Source organism: Arvicola amphibius, chromosome 3, assembly GCF_903992535.2.
Source record: "Arvicola amphibius chromosome 3, mArvAmp1.2, whole genome shotgun sequence".
NCBI lineage: Eukaryota > Metazoa > Chordata > Mammalia > Rodentia > Cricetidae > Arvicola > Arvicola amphibius.
The window spans coordinates 144,067,135-144,093,857 of record NC_052049.1 but is presented as its reverse complement, the minus strand read 5'-3'; the positions used below and the strand labels follow the sequence as shown (position 1 = coordinate 144,093,857).

At 45.5% G+C, this 26,723-nt stretch overlaps 1 protein-coding gene across 3 annotated transcripts; it reads left to right on the top strand.

Annotated features, from left to right (window-relative positions):
* Tmod2 (tropomodulin 2) lies at positions 1-26,188 on the top strand. Of its 3 annotated transcripts, XM_038323397.1 has the most exons (10): positions 1-126; positions 3,076-3,232; positions 6,441-6,563; positions 11,660-11,725; positions 11,949-11,966; positions 13,334-13,464; positions 16,784-16,891; positions 21,204-21,347; positions 23,007-23,151; positions 26,128-26,188. In XM_038323397.1, exons 1-10 carry the CDS (start codon positions 1-3, stop codon positions 26,160-26,162), a joined length of 1,053 nt encoding a protein of 350 aa, XP_038179325.1. In that variant the 3' UTR covers positions 26,163-26,188. The 3 variants fall into 3 exon arrangements, with proteins under 3 accessions (XP_038179325.1, XP_038179324.1, XP_038179326.1); XM_038323396.1 differs by lacking the exon at positions 11,949-11,966 and having other exon boundaries at positions 11,660-11,746; XM_038323398.1 differs by lacking the exons at positions 11,949-11,966; positions 16,784-16,891 and having other exon boundaries at positions 11,660-11,746.
* Positions 26,189-26,723: the final 535 nt, after the last annotated feature.

The following is a 26,723-nucleotide window of genomic DNA, read 5'->3' as shown; positions in this document are numbered from 1 at the left end:
ATGGCACTCCCCTTTCAGAAGGAGCTGGAGAAATACAAGAACATCGATGAGGAGGAGCTTCTTGGCAAGCTCTCAGAGGAGGAGCTGAAACAGTTGGAAAATGTTCTGGATGACCTAGATCCCGAGGTTGGTGGCGTGGAACTGGAGTGGGGTGCTTAATGAGAGCATGGGAAAAGGGGGGTCAGGCTCTCCTTCAGCAATCTCCGAAGTGCCTGCAGCCCCCCTGTAGAATTCTGGGTTCTTCCCCATTGCGGCTGATGCACTTTTACAGGTTCGGGGCCAGGGTCACTACCGTGAGAAATGACAGGTGTGTTTCTCAAAAACTAGTTCATAGAGGATGAAAAGAGTTTTGGGGAAAGAACAGTCTGATTTAGTGTAGGATTAAACTTTTTCCAAGTGTCAGATCCTTTGCTGGGCCCAAGAGTCCTTGGGGGAAATGGTATTAACTCCTTTTCATAATTGGAAGGCATACGTACAAGGGTGACCCACACAGATCCCATACTGGTAAATGTCCCAGGCTGTTGAAAACACCTCTGTAGTGTAGTTTCCTTTGGTTTTATTTTTTAATCATTGTTTTAGTTTTGTGAGATAGGGTCTCATGTATTCCAGGCTGTCCTGGAATATTATATATTATATAGCTGAGGATGATCTTACACTTCTGATCTTCCTGCCTCCACCTCCCACGTGCTGGATTACAGACATTTCATCCTGTTAGGGCTTTAACCCAGAGAGTTATGAAAGTGAAGCAAACTCTCCACCAACTAAACTACAGCCCCAGACTCTTTTATTTGTTGACACTGGGTCTTCTAGCCTAGGTGGGCTGCAAACTCACTACATACATAGCTGAGGATGACCTGAATCCCTGCTGTCTTTATCCCCCAACCTCACAAGTGTTAGAATTACAGGCATGAGCCACCACACTAGTCAAACTTTTGTTTCTTTTGGTTTTTTAAATTATTTACTTATTTTGGTTTTTTAAAAAAATATTTATTTATTTATTATATATACAATATTCTGTCTGCACGTATGCCTGCAGGCCAGAAGAGGGCACCAGACCCCATTACAGATGGTTGTGAGCCACCATGTGGGTTGCCGAGAATTGAACTCAGGACCTTTGGAAGGGCAGGCAATGCCCTTAACCACTGAGCCATCTCTCCAGCCCCTGTTTTGGTTTTTCGAAACAGGGTTTCTCTGTAGCTTTGGGGGCCTATCCTGAAACTAGCTCTTGTAGACCAGGCTAGCCTTGAACTCACAAAGATCCCCTTGCTTCTCCCTCCCAAGTGCTGGGATTAAAGGCAAGCACCACCACCACCCAGCCCAAACTTTTGTTTTTTGTTTTTTTTTAATATTTATTTATTATGTATACAATATTCTGTCTGTGTGTATGCCTGCAGGCCAGAAGAGGGCACCAGACCCCCACTACAGATGGTTGTGAGCTACCATGTGGTTGCTGGGAATTGAACTCAGGACCTTTGGAAGAGCAGGCAATGCTCTTAACCTCTTGTGTGTGTAAGATGGAGTCTCATTGTGTAGCTAAGGCTGGCCTGGAACATGGTATGTAGCCTAAGCTGCCCTCCTATGTGTTGACTGTAAGCCTATAATACCATGCCTAACTTTATATAATATTTTTCTCTTCTTGTTTTTTTTTTTTTTTTTTTTTTTTTTTTTTTTTTTTTGAGACAGGGTCTCCAGTAGCAGGGACTGGCCTCACACTCATTATGTATGCAAGAATAACCTTGAATTTCGGATTATTCTACCTCTACCTCCAAAGTATTGGGATTGCATGTGCTACCACAACTGGTATTATTTTGTTCAAATACACAAATAACTTGAAATTCTTTGACAGTGTGTAGATGATTATCCTCATAACACTAAGTGAATTTGGGGAGATTTTTAATATTTTTATCAGTTCTTAAAAAGCTCAATATCTCATTATAGTGTTTCTTTAGCAAGTATTTTCTTCAGCCCTGATGACATTATCTTAAACTTAAAATTGGAGGCATCCAAAATAGTGACTTAACTCTAAAGATGTAAGTAAATAAAGCTATTTATCTGACATCCTGCTGTACCGGGTACTTTGAACATTAAATTTTTATTTAAGTATAATATTTTTATACATATAAGGAAGGAACTTGGGGCTTACTCAGAGCAGGTGGTGATAATGCCACATGTCTGTCATTCCAGCCCTTGGGAGGCTGAGGAAGAATGTGAGTTTGGGTCAAGCCTGAGCAAAGTTCTAAGTCAGCATGGGCTACAAAGTGAGATCGTGACTTAAAAATTGGAAATAAAGCCAGGTATAGCGACACGCCCCTTTAATCCTAATACTTGGGAGGTAGAGGCACATGTATCTCTGAGCATTCAAAGCTAGCCTGGTCTACATAGTGAGTTCCAGGACAGCCAGTGCTATGTGGTGAGACTTTATCAGGCAAAAAAAAAAAAAAAGAAAGAAAGAAAAGAAAAAAGAAAAACAAAAAAGCTAGAACAAAAGCTGAGCATGTTGATACACGTTCTTCATCCCAGCACTCAGGAAGCAGAGGTAGGAGGATCAGGAGTCAAGGCCAGCCTCAGTTACAGAGTGAGTTTGAGGCCAACCAAGGCTACATGAGACTATGTCTCAAAAAGACAAGTAAATGAACCTTACTCGGGCAAATATCGACACACACCATAGTATTTCCTTACCTCTCAGCTACGTCTGGAGGAAACAGATTAGAAGTGAGTGATGTAGTCATCCAGACTCCTGACTTAGGAGCGCTTGTGTGCACACCTGACCAAACCTAATCGTCATGGACATGGACACAGAAAGACCTTTTCCTTCCATAGTCTAGAAGGCAGCTGCAGAAGGTCCAGAGGCTGACCTGTATCCTGATACTATATCCCTTGAGCTGGTTGGGTTTCCTCCCTTAGCAAAGGAGGTCAGAATAACATGTCCCTCGAAGCATCCTAGAGACCCCAGCACTCAGCCAGTATAGGTGCCCCCCATCACCACTTTTCCACTTACAAAAGTCCAAAAGAGTAAAGAAATAGCAAACTCAGTCTAGCATGTGTCTTCCCTTCATCTCGTATCTGTCTTATCAGAGTGCGATGCTACCGGCTGGATTCCGACAGAAAGACCAGACCCAGAAAGCAGCCACTGGCCCATTTGATCGAGAGCACCTCCTCATGTACTTGGAGAAGGAGGCACTGGAACAAAAAGACAGGGAGGACTTTGTGCCCTTCACAGGAGAAAAGAAAGGTAAGGATCGCAGACTGCACCTCTTGGGACAAAGTGCCCTTAACATATTATAGGGCGTCAATCAAAGGAGCTGACCTGGGAAGAGGAAATAAGCCTTCAAACTATATATGGGATTGCAGAACACTGTGGCTGGTAGATGCAGCACCCAGAGTGAACCCTAAGGTAGATTACAGCTCATGGGTGATGACAATGGGGCTTTTTTTTTAATGGTAAACAGTTTTGCATCTTTATTGGTACTTATTTTGTACATTTATGAATTTTCATTCATGATGTTTTCTTGCTTCTGAGAGATCATTCATCTTTTTTATTAGTTTTTTTCTTTGATACTCTAAAGATAATATTCTCTTGTAGGACCTGTGGGTTATAAATACATTTTTCTCCCAGATTGCTTTTTTTAATTTTTATTGCTTTATAAATAATACCATTCAAAATTTCCACTTCCTCTCCTCCTCCCATCCCCCCCCCCGCGCTCCTCCCATCTTCTCCCTCTCTCCCTTCCCCTCCAGTCCCAAGAGAGGGCAGGGTATCCTGCCCTGTAGGAAGTCCAAGGCCCTCCCCCCTCCATCCAGGCTTAGGAAGGTTTGCATCCAAATAGACTAGGATCCCAAAAAGCCAGTACATGCAGTAGAGACAAATCCCAGTGCCTTTATCATTGGCTTCTCAGTCAGCCCCCATTGTCAGCCACATTCAGAGAGTCCAGTCTGATCACATGCTCGTTCAGTCCCAGTCCAGCTGGATTTGGTGAGCTCCCATCAGATCAGGCACACTGTCTCAGTGGGTGGACGCACCCCTCGTGGTCCTGACTTCCTTGCTCATCTTCTCCCTCCTTCTGCTCTTCATCTGGACCTTGGGGGCTCAGTCCAGTGCTCAGATGTAGGTCTCTGTCTGTATCTTGACACTGGGTCTCTGTGGGTTCATTGGTTGTCACACATGCCCCCACTATAGTGCGGAATGTTAGTGGGAAGGTAAGTGGGGGTGGGGTGATATATGAGAATTTTATGATTAGTTTGGATATGAACCTAAAGTTCTCAAAATTAAAGTTTATTAGTTTAAAAGAAAAAAAAAGCATGGCCGGATATATGATTAATTAAATGACTACATGGGATGTAATGGTTCTGAAATTAATTTTGTCAAAAAAAATCTTCAAAGTCTCAAGACAAAGCTTTGAAAATGTAAAGCAGCACCCTACCCGAATGAGATGCGCAGGCAATGATGTGTTTCCCTTGGCCTTTTGGGTCTCAGCTGCAGGCATCTCGGCGAGGCCTTTCTGCTCTGTCTAGAGTGCTTGTAGCCTGACTCCCTAACCTCATGCTGTGATGACAAGCCCGTCTGTCATCCATTCATCTTGCATTTGCTGTCCCCAGTACAGAACTCTGTGGCGGACCTTGTTCTGCCCTCAAGGTGCTTCTCATCTAGTAAAAGAAACAGCGGGATGTAGCTGGGAAGGCCGAGGGGATCAAGCCCATGCTAGGACCTCTTCCCTCCCCCTTCCCTCTTCTCTTTCCCTCCCCTCCCCTCCCTTCCCTTACTTTCCCTTCCCTGTTCCCCCTGTCCCTTCCCTCCTCACCTCTCCTGTTAATTCATTCTCTTCCTGACTTCATCCCCTCCAGTGCTGGAACTTCAGGCATGCTTCCTACATAATGTCCCAACTTCCTGCTGCAACCTCAGCATGGGTCTAGCCTCCACTGCCTCTTGGCTACAGTTCTCCTTTCCTTGCTAAGTCTCAGCCTGTGTCATTGCTCATGTTCCCAGATTTGTCCAACCCAAGTTAATTTTCTCATCAGCTCTTTTCTCTGATCCCTATCCCCCATTATTTAAAAAAACAAAACAAAACAGGAAACTCTCAGCTTAAATGCTAGGGTCTCAGATTCCCCTGAGCCCTTTCTGCATTCACCCCTCTTGCTGACCGTGGCCCCTGGGCGTTGCTTTCGCAGCTCTGTGACCGTGTTCATCAGTTTGCTGTGTACTTGGCGCTTGTGTGGTCCCCCAGTAGAGCCGGGTGACCTGGTGGAGGTACTCCTTCCTCTGAGCTCCAGTGAAGTGAGGCGGTCTTTAAGCCTGTACTCAGTGGCAAGGAAAACAAAGCACTGAGCATGAGCCATCCCTGTCGCGCGCCCCACCCCACCCCACCCCACCCCACCCCGCTGTACACGTCTAATGATACTGAGAAGGAAATTAAGAACGTAGAGCTGATCGGTGATGAGTCAGGTAAACAGCCGTGGGTTACTGTGGAGTATGAGATGTTTCTATGGTAACACAGTTGCTGTTGGACTTACCAGATGGTGACACGCTTAAACTAAATTAAAAAAAATCTTCAAGCCGGGCGATGGTGGCGCAAGCCTTTAATCCCAGCACTCGGGAGGCAGAGGCAGGCGGATCTCTGTGAGTTCGAGACCAGCCTGGTCTACAAGAGCTAGTTCCAGGACAGGCTCTAAAGCCACAGAGAAACCCTGTCTCGAAAAACCAAAAAAAAAAAAATCTTCAATAAAATCCCATCGTGTGTTAGATAATGACAGAATACTAAGGGGTACACTTTTGTCATTTCTTCTCTGAGGAGAAGAGTGGCTTTGGCAAATTCCCCCCCCCCATCCAGGTTCATCCGGAGGAGGCTTGTGAGGAAGGAAGGATAGAGCTTTCTGAGTACAACATGGCCGCCCCCTGTAGCTTGGGAAATGGCTGGTGGAGCAGTGACTCTGTCCTGCTCTGACAAAAGCACGTAAGGAATGATGGGTCTGTTTAGGCTCACAGCTCCAGAGTGCAGCCCACTGCGGCAGGGAGGGCGTGACTGCAGAAGCCCAAGACGGAGGCTCGCTTTATATCCACGGGCCAGTCCGAGAGATGGATGCTGGCGCTCAGCGCTGCTCAGCGCGAATTCTCCTTTTCCAGGATTTCAGCTCTGGATTGGAGCCACCCACATTTAGGGTGGGTCTTCCCAATTAGCCCAGTCTAGAAACATGCCTGGAGACTTGCCTTTCCTAGATCCTGTCAAGTTGACGGTTCTATCACCATTAGAAAGAAGCTTAATTGGTGAAACGAGTGTAGCCCAGGGGAGCCCAGTGAGGTAAGAAGCAGGACCTGGGACCTCAAATGATAAAACAGCTCAGTGAAACGTGTATTTCATGCCAACGGTGCATCTTCTGTTCAGTCTGGCAGCCTTACCCATAAGGCAGTGTAGCACGGTCATCTTTGTTTTCATTCTGATTTAAAGGGAGAGTGTTTATCCCCAAAGAAAAGCCTGTAGAAGCTCCGAAAGAAGAAAAAGTGACTCTGGACCCAGAGCTGGAAGAAGCCTTGGCCAGCGCCTCTGACACTGAACTCTACGATCTTGCAGGTTAGTTCTCTGGCCGGCTCATGATCTCCAGGCTGGCACTCACTCCCCTGGTGCAAACCTCAGAGCTGGTAGCTGGTGAGTATGGCGCTGCCAGGGTAGCAGCGGCCGGTTTTATCGAGACTGGATCCTGTGGCTGAGCGAGCCATGTTTTAACCCATTCTGTTGTTCAGAAGATGCCCATCCTAAAAAACTCCTGTGATAAATAGAAAGAGAACAGATATGGAATAATATTGAGAGCTTAAAAGAAATAAAATTGCAAGCTAGGTATGGCGACCCATGCCTGAAATGGTAGCACTAGCACTCTACAGCTGAGACAGGAGGATTATTGTGAGTTTGAGCCCAGCGTGGGCTACATAGAAATTGAAAATGAATGAAGTAATATCCCCATATGCTTTCCCAGGAACTTCCACATTAAAATGAACTTGGGGATTCATACATTTCATGGTCACATTTCTTTTTGTTCAGTGTTTTTTTTTTTTTTTTAAATAGAATTGTTCTGTGTAGCCCTGACTGTCCTGGAACTTCTTTTATAGACAAAACTGGCCTCAGATTCAGGGATCTGCCTGCCTCTGCCTCCTAAGTGCCAGGATTAAAGGTGTGCCCCGCCACCTTTTGTGGCCTTTTGGTCGCATTTCTGTGGTGTTCTTGGTCTCCCTCACAATTGCCATTACAAGCTGATTTGTGCCAGGAGGTCATCTAGCCTTCTAGTTTCCTGAACAAACCGAAACAAGATGATGATAACAGGGTTGTTGTTTTAACTGATTTTACGTGCGCATTGCCTCACTTACTTTCCTGTTGCTGTGAAAACATCATTACCAAGGCAACTTCTTTTTTTTTTTTTTTTTTTTTTTTGGTTTTTTGAGACAGGGTTTCTCTGCAGCTGCAGCTTTAGAGCCTGTCCTGGAGCTAGCTCTTGTAGACCAGGCTGGTCTCGAACTCACAGAGATCCAACTGCCTCTGCCTCCCGAGTGCTTGGATTAAAGGCATGCTCCAGGCGTGCTCCACCACCGCCCTGCCCAAGGCAACTTCTAAAGGAAAGTGTTTCCTTGAGTTTTTGGTTTCAGAAGGTTAGAGTCTCTGGTGGGGAAGCAAAGACATGTTCAGCAGGAGCAACTGAATGCTCACATCTCGACCCAAAAGCAGGAAGCAGAGAGTATGCACACTGGGAATGCGTCTTTTGAAACCCCAAAGCCTACCCCAGTACACACTTTTTCTGATTAGGCCACACCTCCTAATCCTTCCCAAACAGTTCCACCGACTCAGGACCAAGTATTCAAACATAGGAGTCCGTGGTGACCGTTAGCATTCAGACTACCATGTAGACATAACAAGCTCAAATACTACAAAAGAGATGAAAAGCTAGTCTCTCCCCCAGAGTAAGTCCTTTCTCAAAACAAAACAAAAATCCAGTGTGGTGTGGATGGGTGAGCATCATAGTTCCTTTCTAGAGTAGCATGCACTACAGAGTGAGGTTGTAACTTTAGGAGAAAATGAGCGCTTGGTGTGGTGTGTGTTCTTAATCCCAGCGCTCAGGAAGTGGAGGCAGGAGGATGAAGAGTCACGGCTAATCTCAGTATGTGCATTGTCGTTCACAGGACGGCTTTACGGAGCTGGCTCCCTCTTTCTCCATTATGTAGGTTCAAACACAAGCCATCCAGCTGCATTGTAGGGTGGCAAGGGCCTTAACTTGTTTAGCCCAAAGCCCTGTCTGACTCTGCGTCCCCAGCATGGGGATCACAGGTGCACGCCCCCACACCCGATGTGCACCTGTTTCTTACAGAAGTTCTGGGCTTTTAACCCAAGTCCTTGTGTTTTCAAGTGAAGTTGCTTATCAGTTTAGCTGCTCCCCATCCCCAGAATGCTGACTCTTATTCCCCTAGAAGATGTACGTAGAAATCTCTTTCCTGCTCTGCCTTATTCTAATACAGCTGTCATCTCCACACATTTCCATCCATCTCTGGTGATCTCAGTAGGTGACATCAGGTTTACATGGCCATATATCTGTCGGAGGTCTCTGGAGCATGTGAGTCACCCGCTGAGGAAGGCATTTGTAGTGACTGGGCATCTTGGGCCTGTGGTAACTGTGGAGAGATCCTTCCATAGTTACTGCTTTTCCCAAGGGTTGTCTCACAGGCTTTACTGGAATTGCCCAAAGAAAGAATGCAGGGTGGGACTTGAATCTCAGGAAAAACCTGAGAAAGGAGAAAGAAAAAGCCATCATTCTAAAGATGCCTGAGCCTGGAATCCCCATCATAAATCCAGGGAGATAATGCAAATAGAACCAGCTTTGTTTCTCCTGACTCAGCTCTCCCTCCCCATCAGACACTCCCTAAGAACTCAGTGGAAAGCCTTCTCTGGGGATGGAAAACATGCAGCCTCTTCTCTCAGGTGGATCTTTCTAGAAGACTGAAAACAGGCCGTGAGTGGAAGGAAGGCCCTGCGGGAGAGATAAGCAGGGTGGAAGCATTGCTCGTGCCGGTGCGGAAGGCAGCAAGGAGAAAGGCAGGCAGTGCAAAGGCAGGGCAATGGCTCTTCTTTTTCTCCTTTCTTCCCCTCAGGAGTGGAGCCAGGCACATTCAGAGCAAGGCTTCTCCCCTCAGTGAATCCTCTCAGGAAAGATGCTCACAGAAAGCCCTGAGTGTGCTTTGCTCACTTAGCCTTTAATCAACTTAACAATCAGTTGGGGTTAATGAGGAGGCAGACTCCGTGGGCATTCAGTGACTTCCCCGATCATAGTTAGGGTGTGGCAGTCAGGGTTCAAACTCTGCATGCTCCAGCCTCCCCGCCAAACCAACTCCATGATCGTTGTTATATTTATTCTGTTTGCGGTGCAAAGGATTGAACCCACCCAAGGCCATGGGTGTGCGAGACAGGTGCTCTACCACTGAGCTATAGCCCCGGCCCTTGTTTTGTCAAAATGGTCTCACTGTGTAGTGTAGGCTTTCCAGGCTGGCCTCGAATCTTGAACTCTCTGTATGGCCCCACACTGACCTAGAATCCTTTCGCGTCTCAAGTGTGATGTGTGTATTCACACTCCTGCCTCTAGCCCCTGTTCTTACTGGCTTAACCACTGGCCCTTCTTTCCACCATGTTAACTGCCTCCCTTCGAACGTGTAGCTTAATCTCAGGGGCCTGTGTCTGTAATTTCACTAGAAGGGAAATCCATTTCAACCTGCTCAGCATCACCCTGCCCATAGCGTGGCTCCCTGAATGCCGTCCTCCCTCCCCGTGTCAGTTCCAGTGTAACACCGGGGACTGAGGACCTTTTTATGCTCAGCTGACCTTTTGTTCCTGATAACCCTCCTCTTCTTTCCCAAAGGCAAAGAAAGGACAACTGCCTTTCTACTGAAAGAGGACCACAATCTTTCTGCTTCTGCCTCCGGAGCCAGGGGAGGGGGCAGCATAAATCTGCACACGTTAGATCTTTAAAATCCTTAAACTTAGTCAGGCTTGTGGGTACAGTGTTAATCTCGACACTCAGGAGGCAGAAGCAGGAGGACTACTGCCAGGGGAAGGCCAGCCTGGTCTATGTGATGAGTTCCAGGCTAGACTGGGTTACATAGTGAGACTTCAAACAAAAGAAAATCCTTAATTGAATCCCACCTTGTTTTAATTTACAGATAAGAAAACTAAATGGAGGTGGGTATGGTGATACCTACCTATAATCACAGCATTTGGGAACAGAGGCAGGAGGATCACATTGGGTTTGAGGACAGCCTAGCCTACACGTGAGTTCCAGGTTATCCAGGGCAATAAGGCAAGAGCCTGGAAACAAAATAACAACAACAACAATAACAAAAACCAAAATTGGCAAAATATTGAGTCTTCTTGACTAAGGGAATGTTCTAATTTTATTTTGTTATGACAAAACGCCCAGATCAAAAGCAGTTCAGTGGGGGGAAAGGATTTATTTGACTTACATTCCCAGGGTACAGTCCATCATTGAGGGGAAGGTGAGCCCCTAGTCACACGACATCCACAGTCAGGAGCAGAGAGAACTAAACACATAGACACCGCTGCTTCTGTGCAGCTGGCTTTCTTTTCTTACACAGTCCAAGGCCCAGCCCGTAAAGTGGTGCTACTCACAGTGGGCTAGATCTTTCTACATCACTAATGATCAGGACAACCCCTGTAGACTTGACCAGCAGCCAGCGTAACCGCGATAATTCCTCATTAAGACTCTTTCCAGATGACTCTAGGTTGTGTCAGATTGACAGTTAAGACTGGGCCAGAATAGGGGCCTAGTGATGTTTCAGTGGTTGGTGTAGTGATGGGAGCGGCCGGCTGCGTCCCGCCACCCGGAGAGCTTTACCCGAAATAACTACACGGAAGCTGTATTCTTTTAAACACTGCCTGGCCCATTAGTTTCAGCCTCTTATTGGCTAATTCTCATATCTTGATTAACCCATTTCTATTAATGTATGTAGCACCACGAGGTGGTAGCTTACCAGGAAAGATCCTAACCTGCGTCTGTCTCGGGTCAGAGAATCATGGTGACTGCCTCACTGCCTTCTTCCTCCCAGCATTCTGTTCTGTCTTCCCCGCCTACCTAATTTTCTGTCCTATTAAAGGGCCAAGGCAGTTCCTTTATTAACCAATGAAAGTAACACATAGACAGATGACCCCCCTCCATCAGGTTGGAAGATGTGGCTGCAGAGTGGGTTCTCAGATCCCAGAGGATCCTGCACTTTAAACATGTGGAGGCATGTAGAGATGCTGATAGTCTTGGGAGATTTTAGCAGTAACTTTATTGAATGCTGTACACACATCATACCCTGTGCCAAGAAAGGGAACCTGGAGACTTTTTGCTTTACCAAGAATTGTTCTTGAGCCGGGCGGTGGTGGCACACGCCTTTAATCCCAGCACTCGGGAGGCAGAGGCAGGCGGATCTCTGTGAGTTTGAGGCCAGCCTGGTCTACAAGAGCAAGTTCCAGAACAGGCTCTAAAAAGCTACAGAGAAACCCTATCTCGAAAAACCAAAAAAAAAAAAAAAAAAAAAAAAAAAAGAATTGTTCTTCAAGGTGCAAGTTAGCATGTGGCCATCCTGATGCGCATTCCAAAACTTAGTGCTTGTTTTTGTTGCCTGTATTTTCAGCTGTCCTTGGAGTCCACAATTTGCTCAACAATCCGAAGTTTGATGAAGAAACGACCAATGGCAAAGGCCACAAGGGGCCTGTAAGGAGTAAGTTGATGAGGAATCTGGGAACTTTGGAAGCTTCAGAGCCTCTGTCTGGTGCCTAAAGGAGGAAGACCCATTGCTTCTAGAAGGAATCATTGGGCTCTAAGCAGTCAACCCCAGTGGAGAAGCTGATGGTGGGAGCTTGGCCTGGCTGTGTGGCTAGGGCCACAGAACATACATTTCATGGCTGGCAGGTTGTTCAGAGTGGGGGAAAGGGATCCCAGTAAGTTTGAAGAGTCGACTCGAAATGCAAATAGAGTTTCATGTTCCAAAGGATGTTTTAATCAGTGAGGGAAGCTTGACTGTGTTCCCTTTTTTATTCCAATGTATTTTTGTCTTGATAATGGATGCTGGCCATTGGACTCCAAATACCTACTTTCCCCAGAAAGTATGAAGGATACTCTAGCCTTTAATCCCAGCACTCAGTAGGCAGGGGCAGGCAGATCTCTGAGTTTGAGGCCAGCCTGGACTACAGATTGAGTGCCAGGATAGTCAGGGCTATACACAGAGAAGCCCTGTCTTAGGGTAAGATGAGGGAGCTCTCTGTACATTAGAATATTAATTCTTTGTATGTTATATGCATTCTAAATATTTTCTGATAAATTGGTGTGTGTCGTTGTTTGGTTTTTGTTTGTTTTGAGACAGGCCTGAAATTTACTGTGCAGACTGGCCCCAAACTCCTGATCCTCCTTCCTCAGTTTCCCAAATTCTAGTATTACAGGCATGTCCTGGCTATATTTGGCTTGAGCAATTTATGTATTTGTCATTTATTTTTATGAATATAGGTGTTTTGTTTACACACACACACATACATACACATGCACACATATATCCGTTGCCCAGGGAAGTCAGAAGAGGGTTTCAGATCCCTGGAACTGGACTTGCTGAAGTCTGTGAACCACCGTGCAGGTGATGGGAACTGAACTCTAGCCCTCGGCAAGAGCAGCAAGTGCTCTTAACTGCTGAGCCATCTCCAGCCCCCAACAATTGCTTTTCATGTGTTTCTCATCCTTCTTTTCCATTCCTTGGTCTTTCCATGCCTTTCCCAAAGCTAAAGCTGCAAAACGGAGATTGGAGGAGAGCAGTGATCAGGAAGGCAGAGGGGAATTAATATTTGGGAGCTGGGGATAGAGGTGTAGTTCAGTAGTAGAACATTTGCTTTGAGCTAGTCCTGGGTTCAAGTCTCAGCATCACACAGAATTTTGAAAAAGGATTTGGGGAATGAAGAGACTCATTGTGGTGCCCATTTTTGCATCTCAGAGCCTGTGGTCTGGTGAAGATGGTGTGGGGAGATCCATGTGGTATATCAGTAACTGCAGCGGATGCCTTGAGGGTTGGAGTTTGCTCCAGGGCCTTCTGTAGTGTCAGCCACTGAGTCCCCTGGGCGGAGGGGGGGAACGGGACTGCAAAGCATCTTCCTTGCAGACTTGCCTAGAGAAGTACCACTGTTCCTGCTAAGAATCAACCTTCTATCATTGATATTGGAGTCTTAGACTCCACGTGAAAGAATGGCACTTTCTGAGAAAGTCATTGCTAGTTCGATAGAGGGCCCTTTCCACTATCTTTTATAAATTAAAACTTGTGTTGTAGATATTGTCAAAGGTGAAAAAGCCAAACCAGTATTTGAGGAGCCACCGAACCCCACAAATGTGGAAGCAAGTCTGCAGCAGATGAAGGCCAATGACCCCAACCTGCAAGAGGTCAACCTCAACAACATCAAGGTACGTCACTGCCGTTACCTCTTGGCTTCTCCTGGCATCCCGGGGCTGGCTGGAGATCGTTGACTGCCTGCTCTTACACTGCCTTTCAGTCCTTCCAAGTCACTGACTTCAGACAGAGTAACCCAGTCAAAAGACATGGGTCTAAGAATGATTACTAGAACCTGCTCAGAAAAATCATAGCACCTGAACCAATAAGCGCATCGTGTCTGCTGCTGAGCAACAACTTCAACTTTGTATTTTCAGTGCTAGGAGTCAAACCCAAGGCCTCATGTGTATGCTGCAGCCACCTAGGTGTCCCCAGCCCCTTTCCATAGTTTCAAATGTCGGGCATGCAATAGACATTTAGAAGGGTCGTTGGTACAGGCACTCACATGAGACCACAGTAAAGCTGGCGGTCCAGGCTAAAGTTGTCAAAGGATTCATTTGTAAGATGGCACACCCATGTGGCTGAGGGCAAGGGACCTCACTTTCCCACCACGTGGGCCTCTCCTTAGGGCTACTTGAGTATCCTCACACAACCACACCTGATTTTCCCCAAAGAAAGTGACCCCAGAGTGAAAGAGAGCAAGAGGCCAGACGGTGCTAAAGGCTCAGTGGCTAAAATCAATTGCTTCTCTGTGAGTCCCTACCTTCAGCTCCCTGCACATACATCAAGTGCCTTACAACCACTATAACTCCAGATACAGGGAAGCTAACACTGCTGGTCTCTGTGGGTCTGTATACTTACATGTACACACACACACACACACACACACACCTGACTAAAATAAACATTTTTTTTAATAGCAAGAATAGCATAACAGTATTTTCCATGACCTGGTGTCTGAAGTCACAGACTATCACTATAATTTTTTTTCATTTTGGTGATAAGTCTTGCTGTTGCCACTCTAGATGGCAGTGTGAACCAGGGAGACTGGGGCCTAAACATGAGCCCGACTGAAGTCTCATGCAATAGCCAACTTTATTCAGAGCGTCAGACAATTTATATTCTGAGGATTAAGAAGAGTCACCTGAGTAAAATGTACAATCACAAGGACAAGCCACATGTGGCAAAAACATGGGTTTTTTTTTCTACAGGGGCATATAAACAAATCACAGTAGCCAGTTGTGATGAGTCATCTGGGGTAAACTCACTCCTATGCCCTCCACCTGGGAGGGGTGCGAAAGCACATTCCAAGAACCCCCCATGTTATGGAAGAGCAGAGATTACAAGGCTCTTGTCTTGTTTGCTTAGTGTTTTCTCACAGTCTAATTAGAAACCTAGTCACACAGCTTCGTTCATGGACCATGTTTGAGATCAGCTGCTATTGAGAGGAAGGAGAGATGGGGAGCGGGGAGGAGCCTGGACAAATACAGATTGCCTAAGGCCTGTTATATTCATCCTCTTGTGTCGATTGGTTGGCTGGTTGGCTAGTTTGAGACAAGGTTTCACTGTGATGCCAAGACTAGCTTTAAACTCTTTAAACTTACTGTGTAACCCAGGCTGATCTCAAATTCTCCATCCTCCTGCCTCTACCTCCCTAAAGATGGTATTCCAGACACATGCCACCAACCTGGCTTGTTTCGTTCATTTTTATTGGGCTGATCCCTATTATCTAATATTGCTTCTAAGGATTTATTTTTAACTGTGTATAGATGTCTGTATGTGGGTGCGTGCACATAGTGAAGTTGCCTGTGAAGGCCAGAAGGGAGCATTGGATCCCCTGGAGCTGGGATTACATGCAGTTGTGAGCCACCCAGCATGGATGCTGGGAACTGAACTCAAGTCCTCTGCAAGAACAGCAAGTGCTCTTCTTCCCCACTGACCCATCTCTCCAGCCCCAGTAATACTGTTTTTATGGAGTGTGCACTGTGTTATATCCTTGGCTGTCCATCATCTCATTTAATCTTCAATGAGACTTGAAGAGATTAAGTTGCCACAGTCACTCAACTTGTTTATAATGCAGCCAAGTGCGTGTCTATTGCTGCCCCTTGCTGCCTGCTGCATACTTCCGCAGTGTTCAGTCCTGTGCTCTGTGTGCAGGCACACACCCATATATGCGTGCGAAACACTCATAAAGTACGATTAATAAATATTAAAAAAAGGAAAGGAAATGGATTACAAACAAATGTGGTTGCTCACAGCGTTTATCCAAAGGATCCACTTCGAACATAGCATGCCCATGTTGTAGGCAAGAGGCCTCACTTTGTAGAAATGCCACCTTGTTGAGGTAGAAGCAGGGGAATTACCATGAGTTCATAGTGAAACTGAGGCCAGACTGAAGCCAGCCTGGGTTCCAGGAGACCCAGTTAGGATCCATTCTGTCTTTGCTGACAAAAGTTACAGTAGGAGAAAAACACTAACCAGATGTTGGCAGCATGATGTGGTAAGCCCCAAAATGTTACGGAATTGTGGACAGGAAAAGTTCTGAGTTGCCTAGGAGAACTCATAAACAAAAGAGGAAGTCATTCAGCCGAGTCTTCAGAGATGAGTAGACAATTAGAGGGAAAGGCAGCAGGAGTTTTCGGGCCAAGGAGAAAAGCATATCTAAGGGTATGTATATGAGAGGCCTCAGTTGTTAATCTATCCTAGATGAAAAGAAGAAAACTCTTTTGAGTTACATTCCTGTACTGAACACGAGGAGGCGCTATTCACCCAGAATTGCTTAGCACACCTGGGCGAACTTTGAGAGAGGCTATGAAATCAGCCATCTAAATAGAAGTGATACTTAAAAGCTCACTCTTAGAACTCCAGACAGAAAACAGCTTCCACTTGGGCAAACAAAGTAGTGTGAGAGTCCCGGTGTGGAAGATGAATGCAGTGTGTCAAAGAAATGTGTGTTACTAATGCGTTGGAAGCTGGAGGCAGAGAAGGCTCTGGATTGTTTTTAAACAGAACAATGTGAAAACATTCAAAATTGGAAAATGCATTTGACCTGTGATCATTTACTAGGTTCCTATTACCAAAACAATTATCCTGGGTGTGGTTTCTTCGGTGTTATAAAGGGTTAATTTTACTTAAGGCAGTTACTTAATGTGATTTTTTTTTTTAAACCCTTAAAAAAGTGGGAGATGTATACAATTGTTAATGATACGAAAGTGTTTCCTTTCTCCTAAGGAAAAGTGAATTTCTTATCAGAATATCTGGCTGGCCCTGTAATTTAAATTAAAATAAAATTTTGGAGAAATTGAAAAAAAAAAGTTACACGGGCCTTGCTGACAGTGGAGCCCAGAGCACATGCTTAGCACATGTGTGACTCTGGGTCCAATCAAAAGTGGAAAAACTATTTTTCAGCTGAGGGTGAGTGGTCTGTAACTAGCCCTGTCTTCTGTGCTATAGAACATTCCAATCCCAACCCTGAAGGAATTTGCCAAGGCTCTGGAGACCAACACCCATGTGAAGAAGTTCAGCCTGGCTGCAACCCGCAGCAATGACCCCGTGGCCCTTGTAAGTAAGACTTGAAACACAATATGAAATCATTTGCTGGAGACTCTATTTTTAGTTGTTTTTTTTTATTATTATTATTTAAAATTAGCCAACTTTGTGTTTAGTTGTCCTGAGAGAGGGTCTGCTATGCAGCCTGGGTTTGAACTCACAATGTATCTTGGACTGGTCTTGAATTCCCAGGAATCCCCCTGCCTCAACTTGCCTATGCTGAGATTTTTAGGCATGAAATCACCATTCTTGGCTCTCAGAGATTCTTTTTAACTTATTTTATCAATTGAAAGTCTTAGATCTGGTCAACTAAGTCTAACGCACTTCCAGATCTGAGGCCCAGGCTCAGGGCCTGTGTACTGGAGGCATATCGAATTAACTGGATTCTTGTCAGCGGCGCACATTCCAAAAAAGAAACGAGACAAGCATCTTGGCATTTGGCTAAATAAATATTTAGAGTTTTTCTGTGTTGAGAAAAACCATTCTGAAACTTTTGCTTCTGCAGTAGCTTTCTGTGGCAGTCATTGGATGTTATGGCCCCCAAAGCCCACTTGAGCTTGGCACAGAGGAAAAAAATGTTGGAGTGTCTTTTATCCTAATCTTTATTGCATTAATTTTCCAAGCACACTATAAACATCCAAAATACTGATCCATTTTGTTTGACATTCGGTTAATTAAAATATGGGAAGGAACATAACCAAACTCCTAGCCCTTTTGTGCATTATTTTATGCATTCATCCAAACAGGGAAGCTTTTGCCCAAGTGAATGCTGGTGTTTGCCTACCCTCACTGCTACTGCTCTCGTCCGCTTTCCTGATGGCTCAGTTTTGCACGCATTGCCTCACCCAGTCATGCTGTAGGGCTCAAAGTGTGTGCTGTTGTTAGTTCCCACTGTAACAAAAGAGAGGGCAGATTCTCCCAGGTGCAGCAAGGAATGACAGAGCCGAGAGTCACCGCCAGGTCTTCCTGGCTCCGCCCTGTTAGATTACACACACAGACCCGCTGTGGCGCATCAGCGACAATTTGTTATTGATACGGGTTCTGGGGATCAGTCTGAGAGTCTATGACATCAGTCACTCAGCTCTTAAGTCAAACTAGAAAAACAAAATTGTCCCGGTGTGATGATTGGCTCAGCAGTTACAAGTGCTTGCGGCTTTTCCAGAGGACCTGCATCGATTCAAAGTACCCACTTCAGACAGCTCACAAGCCCTTGTGGCTCTAGGGGATCTGGCATCCTCGGGTACCTCATGCACATGGTGCACAGACATGCTTCCAGGCCAAACACTCATGTGCATAAAATAAAAATAAATGTTAAAAAATAAAAGTATATAGAGAGATGTGTAGGTGTATAGATATAATTTAGAACTATACTGAGGGCTTCCATACTCTTTTATTCATATTTCATCTTTGAAATCCACAGTGTAAAACATTTATAGCGCATCTGTTCAAGCTAGCAATTTCTCAAAGGGTTTCATAGCTGTACTTCTTGTGGCTACATTTGCGCAGCAGAGAAGCTATGTATTCTGGTTTCCATTAGATTTAAAAGACTAAAAGACTTACTTTAATTTTTAATTAAATTGTGTGTGTGTGTGTGTGTGTGAGAGAGAGAGAGAGAGAGAGAGAGAGAGAGAGAGAGAGAGAGAGAGAGAGAGCAGGTATTCTTGAAGTCCAGAGGAAGGTATCTGGACTCTTGAGCTAGAGTTAGTGGTGGCTGTAAGTAGCCTGCTGTGGGTGCTGGGAACTGAACTTGGGTCCTCACCAAGAGCAGCGTGTCCTTTGAACTGCTGAGCCATCTTTCCAGGCCAAGGAAAGTATGTTTTTGTATAATCTCCATAAAGTACAGAAAGCAAATCTTTTTTTGAGACATGTACTTTTACTCTATTTATATAACACTTAAGAAATCATGTCTATGTTTTCCTGACATTGTTATCCCATCGCATGAAATAGATGCTCAGATATTTGCTGAACTGAATTGAACTTGGGTATAATAACTCCAAGTTATGTTTGGCTGTGCGTGCACCATTTGGTTCAGCTTTAGAAAAAGTATTTTCTCAAGTTTAAGATAAAGGATAAAACATCATGATCTCGGCTGCCTGCCAGGAGGTTCTGCAAGTTTTTGTAAAGAACTAATTGCTCTGGCATTTTATTATTCTGGAACTGAAAGTTAATGCCAAAGCTTGGTGTGTCCCATAAGGAAAGACTTGCCAAACTCCCATCTCATGCTCTGATTTAATTTTAAGACCAAGTAGTAGGCTGGGTGTGGTGGTGCGAGCCTCTAATTCAATCATTTGGGAAGGAGAGGCAGGCAGATCTCTGAGTTCAAGGCCACCCAGGTCTACAGAGTAAGTTCTAGGACAGCCAGAGCTACACAAGGAAACCCTGTCTAGATAAATCAAAATCAAAACACACATACACACATAAACACACACACACACACAGAGAGAGAGAGAGAGAGAGAGAGAGAGAGAGAGAGAGAGAGAGAATTGAATAAGTGTACCTTGCATTGCATAGTATATACCACGCCATTCCATTAGCTCATATCTCTGGGCTTCCAGTTCAAACAACTATCAGTCCACAGGATTTTGTTCTGTCCTGGTGATTCTCAGCTTAGGAGCTGCGTTTCTCCCAGGGCACACTGGCAGTGGTGGCAGGAGATGGTTGGGGTTGTTGTGTTGAAGACAGTACTACTGGTGTTAGGTCTCAGAAGCCGGAGAGGGCTGTTAACCGGCCTGCAGCTCACAGGACACCCATAGCAAAGAATTCTCCAGCCCGGATCTTAGCCATGCCAAGGTTGAGAAATTCCACTTCATGTGCCATTCCGTCTCCGTTCTTCCCGTCCTAGCTGCCATTAAGATAATTAAAAGAGTTTAGAACGCCCTTAGTCTACTCCCTAGAAGCAATCACTGTTAGCAATTTGTTTTTCATTCTTCTACTTGTTGCCTTTATGACTTTAATTAAGTGGCTGCCAATCAGCTCACTCATGTGAGGAGCAGAAGGCCAGCCCACAGCCTTAGAGGTCCTGACTCAGTTCATCTGGGTGCGGTCAAAAATACTTCAATGTATATTTGTATTTCAGTTCATTTAGATGTTATCTATATATGCGTGTGTCTCTGTGCATCTGCATGTATGTGTCTAGGTAAGTGTAAACACACATGCGTGTGGGTACCCATGGAGAGCAGAAGAGGGCTTTGGATGCCTTGGAGCTGGACTTACAGGTGTTTGTGAGCCTCTCGATGCTGGGATCTGGACACTTGTTTTCATGATTGAGTAGCAAGTGCTCTGAACCATCTCTCCATATGCATAAATTATATGTATATTTTAAAAATTTTTTTTGTACTGAAACACTTTAAATGAGTATTAAAATGTATTCATTTAGGGGCTGGAGAGATGGCTCAGAGCTTAAAGCACGTACTGCTCTTCCAGAGGACCTGCGTTCAATTCCCAGCAACCACATGGTGACTCACAACATCTATAATGAGATCTGGTATTCTCTTCTGGTGTGCAGGCATACATGCAGGCAAAACACTGTAAAATAAATAAATAGATAATAAATAAATGTGTTCCTTTAGTGAATATGTAGTCTCAGCTCTTGAGAGATAGACACAGGAAGATCAGCACTTTATGTCCAACCTCAATTATACAGCAAGATCAAGGCCAGCCCAGACTACCTGAGAGTCTGTCTTCACACACACACACACACACACACACAGAGAGAGAGAGAGAGAGAGAGAGAGAGAGAGAGAGAGAGAGAGAGACTTCCAGAGGTTTTGTTCCCAGTACCCACATGGTGCTCTCAGCTGTCTATGACTCCAGTTTCAGGTGATGCAACACCCTCTTCTGGTCTCTACTGACTCAAGCACACAATGGTACACAGACTTACATATAGACAAAATACCCATACATACAAAAATAAACAATTAAAAATGAGAGGAAACACAGACTCACACACACCATGTGGGTGCTGGGAATCAAATCCAGGTCCTCCAGAAGAGCAGCCAGCTCTCGTAACCACTGAGACAAGATTTCCCTGTGTAGCCATGGCTGTCCTGGAATTCACTCTGTAGACCAGACTGGTCTCGAACTCACAGAGATCTATCTGCCTGTCTCTGCCTTCAGAGTGCTGAGATTAAAGGCGTGAACTGCCACCACCTGGAGTTATTTTAATTTTTAGTTGCAGCTCTAAATTTTAATTTTTCTTGGAGATGAAAGTATGACTTAACAAAGGCTTTCTTTAAGTTCTGTGAAACTAATTATTTTTATTCAGGAGAGAGATGTTCATATAACCAATCATTAAAAACCCTTTCAACTGTTTCTGGACACTCAGGCTTTTGCTGATATGTTGAAAGTCAACAAGACCTTAAAAAGTCTAAACGTAGAATCCAATTTCATCACTGGAACTGGGATCCTGGCCCTGGTGGAAGCCCTGCGGGAGAATGACACCTTGACAGAGATCAAGATTGACAACCAGGTACAGAAGAGGAGGCAAAGCTAGCCTACATCTTAGACAGTGGGCGGGGGTGGGGGAGACCCAACGGAGGGGTGGGGACCCATAGGGAGTGGACTGAAGCTCAAAGCTCTGTGTGGACTTGATGGGGTCTTCCGGCTGTCCTACAAATCTTAACAGCTTCTGGCCCATGGAGGGGAGCTTTTTAACACACCAGCTTTTTAAATGTACATCCTGGGGATTGAACTTGGGTCTTCATGAACTTTACTGACTAAACATTCTCCCCAGGCCCAGAGCATGATCTTAAGTAAACTTCTCAGCAGCCCAACAGACCCACAGAGAGCCAGCTACTCTTGTCCTAAACTAGCCAGGCAGCAGGGGCATGCCAGCTGTCTTGTTTATTCTCTTACCCAGTGGTCTGAGCCAAAGTCCAGTGCTGCCCCAGCCTTGACATTGCCTGTTACGGAGACTGTGCTCAGGAAGGAAGTGGGGAGCCCTGCCCAGATACTGAGACTTGCTCTTGTTTAGAGGCCACTGATCAATGATCTTTAACTTATTTTATTATTATTTTTAATGGTGTGTGTGCCAGAGGTCAGAGGTCAAAGACCTCTGACTCTGGGGTTACAGAAGGTCAAGAGCTGCCCAATGTCAGCGCTGGGGATGGAATACAGGTCCTCTGGAAGAACAGCAGGTGCTCTCAATGGCTGAGCCATCTCTCCAGCCTAGATCTTCAATTGATTTTGATTATGGATTCCAGGATAGTATATTCAGTATTTAAATTGATAGCTGTCAGACTCTCCCACTACTTAAGAAACATCCCTGCTTTAATTCCATTAGCACTGAGTGACTTGGAAGCACAAATATTAGACTCACTTAGACTTAAATTGCTTAGACTCACTCGGGAATTGTCTTCTCTTTATTTTTGTTTGTTTTGTGTCATGTATTTGTTTTTTGAGACAGTCCAGTTGGTTAGCACAGGCTAGACTTGAGCTTCATGCCTCAGTCTCCTGAGTGCTGTAATACAGTCCTGCACCCAGTTCATCTTCAGAATGGATTTCTTGTTTGCCGTCGGGATCTTTGTGGCTGTTGTTTTGGTTTGGGTTTTGTTTGATTGTTTCTGCTTATGTGTATGTTCGTGTGCATGTGAGTGTGTAAATACATGTGTGTACACGTGAAGGCCAGCTGTCTTCTTGTCACATCCCACCATAGATTTAGCTTTTGTCACAGGGTCTCCCAGTGGACCCGGAGCTTGCTGATTGGCTGAACTGGTTGACCAGTGACCTCTGGGATTTACCTATCTCTGCACCCCCAGCTATGGAGTTACATGTTCATGCCATCATGTCTGACTTTATAACATGAGTCTGGGGATCCAAATTCAGACCCCCATGCTTGCACGGAAGCACGTTTCCCACTGAGCCATCTGCCCAGCCTGATTTCTTGTTTTTGTTGCCTTTGTTTGGTTGGTTGGTTAGTTTCTTTTTCATTTTCGAGAATCAGCCAATTGGGTTGTCTGTATTTTGTCTCCAGATGGAGATCCAGACTCAGTGACTACATGGAAGGGACCTCTCTGGTGGCTTTCTCCCTTTGAACCTTTTTGTGGAGGTAGCCATGTAGTTCTCCCCTGTAACTGCTTCCTTTCCCTTCCTATTTATCCCATGTTTATGTCTGTGCATCCATATCCAGAGGCAGCAGTTGGGAACCGCTGTGGAGATGGAGATAGCCCAGATGCTGGAGGAGAACTCAAGGATCCTCAAGTTCGGGTACCAGTTTACCAAGCAAGGGCCACGGACAAGAGTGGCAGCTGCCATCACAAAAAATAATGACCTGGGTAAGGCAGATGTGATCTGTGCTGGTGACAGTAGGAAGAGCTCTGGTAGCATCTCCGACACCATGTCGCTGGGCTGGGTGGTCATGGTCATCCTCAGGTCTGTGGGGTGTTTAAGCTTCAACACAACATTCTTTTAGAAGAGCTGTTTACTCTAGCCTAGCTCTTGCTTGGTTTCTTTGTCCCTCCTCTCCTTTCCTCTCCTCTCCTCTCCTTCCCTCCCCTCTCCTCTCCTCTCTTCCCCTCTCCTCTCCTCTCCTCTCCTTCCCTCCCCTCTCCTCTCCTCTCCTCTCCTCCCCTCCCCTCCCCTCCCCTCTCCTCTCCTCTCCTCCCCTCCCCTCCCCTCTCCTCTCCTCTCCTCCCCTCCCCTCCCCTCTCCTCTCCTCTCTTCCCCTCTCCTCCCCTCTCCTCTCCTCCCCTCCCCTCCCCTCCTCTCCCCTCTCCTCTCCTCTCCTCTCCTCTCCTTTCCTCTCCTTCCCTCCCCTCTCCTCTCCTCTCTTCCCCTAGCCTCCTCTACACTCTCTTCTCCTCCTTCCATGCTCTGTAACCAGAGGTTTCTCTCCTGACCCTCCAGTTCCCAAATAACCACTCAGAGGCATATATTAATCATAAAACTTTCACCAGTGGCTCAGTCTTCTTACTAGATAGTTCTTACATTTAAATTAACCCATTTCTATTAATCTGTGTATTGCCACGTGGCCGTGGCATTACCAGTTTGCTGGCATCTTGCTTCTCTGGCGGCTACTGGCATCTCCTCCGACTCTGCCTTCCTTTTCTCCCTGTATTTCTATTTGGATTTCCTGCCTGGTTCTATTCTCCCTGGTCATTGGCCAAATCAATTTTATTAACCAATGGTAATAAAACATACTCACAGAAGCCACCCCGCATCAGTGCTCTCTCCGTTTCAACAGAGGGCGTGGCAGTCCCAGGTTCCTTACGTCAGACTTCTGATGGCACGTTTTTCAATACTCAGGCTTAAATGTGGGCACATGAATGCCTCTGTGTTTTACATGTGAAGTACTCTCACAGAGCCACATTACACAGGTTAAACTCCCACACAGCTTTTCAGCAAGGCTCCTCTTTGCCTTCCTATGCCATTGTGCTTTGCTGGGGAGTCCACACCCTTCCTTCTGATGGAAGGAGATGGAACATTTCCTGGTCAGTCGCGGTGTAGAAAATTGCGGCAGATTGGGAAGGCTTGTCTAGGGGCATCTTAACTACCCAGAGCAGCATAGCAGAGGGACATTGAAAACTGGGCAAGTCCACTGGGCAGTCAGCCAGTAGCAGGCTTGAGTCCTTGTTTGAGGTTTGGGCACAGTGTACCTGACCTTGGACAAAGGAGAAGGAAAGATGCTGGCAGGCCATAGAGCCATACATCGGGTGCAGAGAGCGAGACCCATGACCCAGCAGGAGATTTTGGGAAAGGATGGAGACAACCAGAAGACACCTAGGAAAGAAAGCATGTTAGGTCTGTATCTGAACAGTCCAGAAAACAAAAGATAAATAGGAAAGCAAGGCTCTGGAAGTATCCTATGCCCAGGAACAGCCATTGTAGGCGGCAGCTTTTCTGCGGCTTGGGCTACTTCGAACATAGAGAGTTAGAGGGGATCTCAGACAGCGTACCAGTTGGCCCCTTGCTATGAACAAAAAGAGTCTGCAGCTCAGGAAGTGAAGAGAGAATAAAAGGGTTGTGCAAACCAGGCATGTGTCAGGTTTGGTGGTGTGTGTCTGTAATTCCAGCATTCAGGAGGCTAATGCAGGAAAATCCGGGTTGAAGACCAATCTGGGCCACATGGTAAGACCATATCAGAGGAGGGAAGAGAAGGATAAAATCAGGCAATTTTTAAAAAGGTATATTATTTTATGCGCATGAATGTTTAGTTTGCATGTATGTCTGTGTACCGTGTATGTGTCTGGTATCCTTGGGGGGTCACAAGGAGCTCCATTCTCCTGGAGCTGGGGTTACAGCCAGTTGTAAGCAACTATATGGGTGCTAGGAATAGAGCCCAGGTTATCCAAAAGAACAAATGCCCTTAACCACCTAGTCGTCTCTCCAGCCACCAAATCAGACCATCTTGACAAAATATCTTTGGTCCCAAGTACTGGTTTAAAAGGAACCTCAATCTCTGATTTTGCCTGCTGTCTAAACCACACATTTTTTGAAGACCAATATTTAGGAATTGTTTGTTTGAAGACAGAACCATGCTGTATAGCCCAGACTGTACTGGAACTCCTATGTAGCCCAGGCTGGCCTCCAATTCTTTATTCTCCTGCCTCAGCCTCCAGAATACTATGACTGCAGGTGCACTCCACCGCATCGGAGACTTAGGAGCTTTTAATCAAGAAGAGATTTAGGGAATCTGAGCTTTTCTTTACAGAAGCCTGGTCTCCCAGTCATAGTCAGAGGTCATGGGTGAGGCTGTGTTCACCTGAGGACTTTGCAAGGGCCAGTCGGTGACAGAACTGCACAGAAGTCAAGGAGATGCCCTGTGTATAAATCCCCTTGAAAATACTTAGCGGTTCACTGTTCTGTGGTCTCTCCTGTACTGACTGCTCCATAGACAGACAGAGAAGTTCCCAGCTACTAGACAGACATAGCTTGATTTAAATTTAAATTCTTCCTTACACTAGATTACTTTGTCATTCCCATTTATTTCCATAGTTCGTTGAACATTGAAGTTTAAGATGGTTCATCCCCTTGAGTGTGTGGCATAGAGTTCTGTGGGGTGAATATCTTCTCGATCAGTGGTTCTCAACCTGAGGGTATATCCGATCCTTGCATATTTGCATATTCATAAGAGTAGCAAAATCACAGTTCTGAAGTAACCGTGACATAATTTTATTGTGTTCCACAACACAGGAAACCATATTAAAGGGTCGCAGCCTTAGGAAGGTTGAGAACCACTGCCCTAGAATGATTTCAAACAATATCCTTTCCTTCTATTTGCCTTTTTAAATTTTTCTTTCTCTCTTACCTAGTTCGCAAGAAGAGAGTTGAAGGAGACCGGAGGTAAGCCTCCATCAAAAGAGGTGAAGTCACACCACGCAGCCGTCTGAAACACGGACAAAAGCTCATCCTCTTCTCCATGGAACCACTTTACCTAAGGCTGTTCGTTTCCGTTAACCGTCTAAGTCGTAATCCTAACCGTTACTCTTTCTTAGCACTACTTATTTATGTGAAAACGTGTGTAGCGGTTTGACTTTCTCCTGGACACAGCTGGAATCGAGCACAAACAGGATGACACGGCTCTCAGTGACAGCGCTGGAGATGATTTTAACCACTTTCATATTGTCTTGCTTTCTTACATGAACGTGTTTTTAATCATGGGAAGGGGTTTAGCATGTGTTTGTAGCTGATTGCAGTAGAGGCCTATCTCTGTTTACACGCATCACTTTGAGTTAGGCTGAGTACATGGGAAGTGTGCTGCTGACCACATCAGAAGTTAGTATTGCCAATCTTTCACAAACTCTCCGTTAATTCCAGGAAACTGTCTCTGCGTGCACATGCCCGGATGATTGATCGTCAGTGGGATCCTCCTTAGGCAGCACTTTAACCTAGCACTATCAAATTAACT

What these genes read in the sequence shown, in the direction of transcription:
- Tmod2 (XM_038323396.1), top strand. Translation starts at nt 1, where the DNA reads ATGGCACTCCCCTTTCAGAAGGAGCTGGAGAAATACAAGAACATCGAT. An exon ending in TGGATGACCTAGATCCCGAG is followed by an intron (nt 127 to 3,075) that starts GTTGGTGGCGTG and finishes CTGTCTTATCAG; the next exon opens with AGTGCGATGCTACCGGCTGG. An exon ending in CTTCACAGGAGAAAAGAAAG is followed by an intron (nt 3,233 to 6,440) that starts GTAAGGATCGCA and finishes TCTGATTTAAAG; the next exon opens with GGAGAGTGTTTATCCCCAAA.